Consider the following 3,915-nt stretch of genomic DNA (forward strand, 5'->3'; position numbering starts at 1 on the left):
TAGTCCTTACAGCCACCGAGCCCCTCGCTGACAAGCCTTTTCGAAGTTGGGTGCGGACCCAGAAGGCTAGGCGTGTGTCCCTCTCCTACAGTATATTGAAGCTGAATCTGATCAATATGCTGGGAAAGCTGAAGGCAAAGCTGAAGGCCCTTTTCTGTACTGATGCGTTCGTTTTCTATGTATTTAATCGTCGCTCCGTCTGGCTCAGGACTGGCAATGGTCCGACAAGCGAGGATATCGAGTTTCTCCTTCACATCTGCGAGATGCGCCTCTAAATCAATAGTTGTTGTCTCGATTAATCCTCGGCAGGACTGTATGGCTTCGACGGTAATAGTAGACGTACGGCTGGGTAAGGCAGACAGATCAGTATGATGGCTTAAATTAATAATTGCGGATACTTACAGGTTCGCAAAGCTGAGAGCGACGACGATGGTGGACTTGTATCCAATAAGCTGCTGCCTAAAGCCTTCAATTCCGTTGCCGCCCCGATACGTGAGCTTGGCCCAATCCAGAAACCAAACTTTATCTTGACTGGACGACGAACTGCAGGCTTTTAACTCCTGCGCAAATTCCTCACATGAACGACGACATTGTTCTAGCGTTGTTTTGAGGGCTGAAAGGTCCACTTCAATGTCACCGTCAGGTGCCTGAGAGAGGTCTTGGAGCACCGTACTCAGCTCCGCTAACTCTGAAAGGAGTTCTCTGAGCTGGCGTGGGAGACGTTGAAAACTTTGTACGGTCTCTTGAACCTTGATGACAGACTGATGTGTAAAGGCGGCCAAGGTAAGAAGACCAGACACAAGGCCAATAACCTCAGCCATTGAGCCGATATGTTGCGAGTCGAATTGGTCTAATCTGATCAGTTGATTTTTTTCACAGCTGTTGATGAAGGGTATTTATCAGTTTATTGAGCCACAAAAGGCTGTCAAGTTGAGGTAGAACATGCCGAGAGTCAAGGCCCTCAACTAACAAGCGGGATTGCCGCGCGCCTCGAGTCTGGCCAATAATTGAAGATGGGCGGCCTTATGCGGACATGCGGCCTTCATAAACGTCCCAAGTCTTACGCCTAAACATGGAGCGCTTGTAGATGTGGCCAAGATACGTACCTTCGGATTCGGCAGAAATTGGGCGGCGCGGTATTTATAGACCTAAGACGAAATGCCTGAAGCCGTGTTGGTGCAAAGTTACAACAAAAAAGAAAAAAGTGGCCTTTCCGAGGTGTCAAGTCTTGGCCTAAGGCAGAAACTAATCTAGCCCCATTTCATATATTCCAGCATTAGCTAAGGCGCCTAGTCTATCCAATCAATAGCCAATAATTTTGCTATAATTAGGTACACGCGAAATGATGGGGCCTTGATGATCACTTGCACAACTGATTGTCTCTTTGCTAGCCTAAAAACATGGCAAGAAACAAGAGAACGAAGTTGATTTCCAGGGTGTACAACGAAGCCACCACATGCACCACATACATAGGACAACGACATTCGTTCAATAACCGCCGCAAGCCAGCAAGGCATGATATCCCCTAATGAAAGCTAGCGAATAGTTCTGGCCTGGGCTTCACATGGAGAGAGCTTTGGACAGGGTCTAGGAGCAAGGCAACACACAAGAGCGTTATTTGAAACGGTTCATCATCAGCTATCCTCTACGTGAAACAAGGAGGATCCTCGGATATTAAAGCCGTATTTCTCTCCCAGCGCTTAGATCAGGGATCGAGCCAGTCAAAGGAAGGAACGAGCCGCTGAGCCAGGCCCACAGTGGCCCCCCTAACCTAGACATGATACTTAGCAGGGCGCTTCGATGTGCGTCCGCTTCAAATCGTGTTCTACTTGACTCATCTAGACCCCATGTGCTTGCAGGAGGGGTACCCAGCTGATGTGATTTGACCCTTCAAGTGTTGGAGGACATTAGACGTGTATAGTGTATAGGCAAGCGGCAAGACGGGGCTAGAACGGTAAAGAACCTCTACCAGAGCGCTAATAGGAACCAATCGCAACTGTCGAATTGAGCGAGGTTGAGGTATTTCACCACAATGCTGTCTTACGGTTGACTAGAACATCTGAGTCTCTTATAAAACTCTTCTGTCTTTCGATTTGTGTTTCAATCAGAAATCGACTGATTACAGATATTGCAGTGGATCCTGGAAGCATCACCGGTATCGGTTTGGCAATTGTCCCACTTGCGGTTCAATCGATCAAATCACTCAAAGACACAGTTACTCGTTACAAAGGCCGCGACAAGACTCTTGCTAGGCTACATCATGTGCTTGAGGATCTGGATAACATTCTGGAAGTGCTGGAACGAGCTGTCGACTCAGAAGCATCGACGCGGGCTCTTCTGGAGGGCCCTGTCAGCCGATGCAATATCCTGTGCCGCGATTTCGAGACCGCTATGCAGGCATTTGGTGGAACGTCCAGGATGGGCTTTCGAGATTGGGCCAAGATGGAGTTCATGACGGGCGACATCAATGAGTTCATGGACAGGTTAGCAGGATATAAAGCAACGATCTCAGTAGGTCTAGGTATTATCGTTATGTAAGTCTTCTAAACCTGGCCAACTTGAATTCTATGACTAACCTTAGCTCTATTGCTATTTTAGGCAAACATCCAAAGTCTCCCACGAAGTACTTGAAGAATACAACGAGACGATCCAGGATACAATGTACAGCCTTAATGTCAATCTACAACGCCTTGATGAAAAAATGGAGCTTCTTGTCCAAGAAAGCAAAAGCATCAGCGCTTCGAATACAGGCACTGACCTAAGGGACGAGCGGGCTGTGACGGAGCAATGCCTCCGAATTTGCCAAGATGCCCGTTCTTACATCGACTCACTGGTAGACCGGGAAGAATCCCTAAAGGATCAGCCGCTCTCAGAATCCGTTGCTGATAGCGAGGCTCCGTTCGAGGCACAATTGCTTATACGCCGAACCTTGAATGAGAGTCGAGACAACCTCGCCCAGACTATTGGCCGGCTTCAGGAACGGTTGGACTCCATGGCAACAAGTGGGACGCCCAAGAGTGACCTTGGCTACCTACAATTAGAGGGAGACTTAAAAACCTCAAAGCAGTGTTTAGAGCTGTGTAAAACTGCATCTGAGCAGGTTGCAAGTCAAAAGGTCTATACTGTCGGAAAGATGATCGCTGATGGTGACAGCGATCAAGTAGTGATCACGACTCTCGCAGACCTCTTTAATGTCAAGAAGGCGTCGTCAACCGACAGATCAGCGCAGTGGATAGGATCCTTGTCGGATGATACAGCGCGACAAGTGTCTAAAGATCGGTATAGTAGTCGTTTCGGTGCTGTGGCCGCGGTTGGGGCTGGCGATGGCATTAGCACCATGCCTTCGACATCCAACACTCGCGAAGTCAACAGTAGCTTGGCACGACGACCTGGGAAGACAGGGCAGCCAGTAGCGCCAGAGGCAGTGCATAGGCGGCCTTCTGCAAATGAGATGAGAAAACGGGCGATGGAAGACGGTGATGAGAAGGAGACACGCCGATAGAACAATCAACACGGCATCAAGGGCCTCAAAGGATTGGCCCTTGATAAACTCCACGCCGAAGCTGAGCATCAATAGCAGAGTGATGATTTCCTGTATGCTATCCGAGAGGTCTATAAGTCAACTATAGATGAGGATCGCCCGCTACGGGATATCGTAGTGGAGATTGTTAATGCACATCCGGAGCTTTTAAATAAGCCAAGATGGCAAGAGTTAATTAAGGATCTTGGTCTTTGTTTCGATTTATTGATGCATTCCCGTCGCAGTCAGCCTCTGCGTTGCATGGCGAGATCTAAAATCGGCTGGGATTGTTCAAGAGCAGTCCTGTATATCATAGGCTTGATGTAAATAGCAATAAATTGTAACCAACCGCATAGCGACATCTCATGCTAGCGCATTTGCCCTGCTTACCTACT

The 3,915-nt window shown here is 48.4% G+C and overlaps 2 protein-coding genes across 2 annotated transcripts in view; one reads left to right on the forward strand and one right to left on the reverse strand.

The window, feature by feature from the left end:
- Positions 1 to 821, reverse strand: part of FMAN_09786 (uncharacterized protein) — a gene marked incomplete at both ends in the record, with an annotated part of 1,405 nt that extends 584 nt beyond the window's left edge. The window contains 2 exons of the mRNA XM_041820387.1: positions 11 to 345; positions 403 to 821. Of these exons, the coding sequence (XP_041686272.1) occupies positions 11 to 345; positions 403 to 821 (754 nt within the window). The remainder of the gene's footprint in view (positions 1 to 10; positions 346 to 402) is intronic.
- A 1,597-nt stretch (positions 822 to 2,418) lies between these two features.
- FMAN_09787 (uncharacterized protein) lies at positions 2,419 to 3,502 on the forward strand (the record flags this gene model as incomplete). Its single annotated transcript, XM_041820388.1, has 2 exons — positions 2,419 to 2,534; positions 2,599 to 3,502. The coding sequence occupies 2 exons, from the start codon at positions 2,419 to 2,421 to the stop codon at positions 3,500 to 3,502; spliced, it is 1,020 nt and encodes a 339-aa protein (XP_041686273.1).
- Between the last annotated feature and the right edge of the window lie 413 nt (positions 3,503 to 3,915).

The sequence above is a fragment of the Fusarium mangiferae genome (assembly GCF_900044065.1).
Source record: "Fusarium mangiferae strain MRC7560 genome assembly, contig: FMAN_scaffold011, whole genome shotgun sequence".
Taxonomy (NCBI): domain Eukaryota; kingdom Fungi; phylum Ascomycota; class Sordariomycetes; order Hypocreales; family Nectriaceae; genus Fusarium; species Fusarium mangiferae.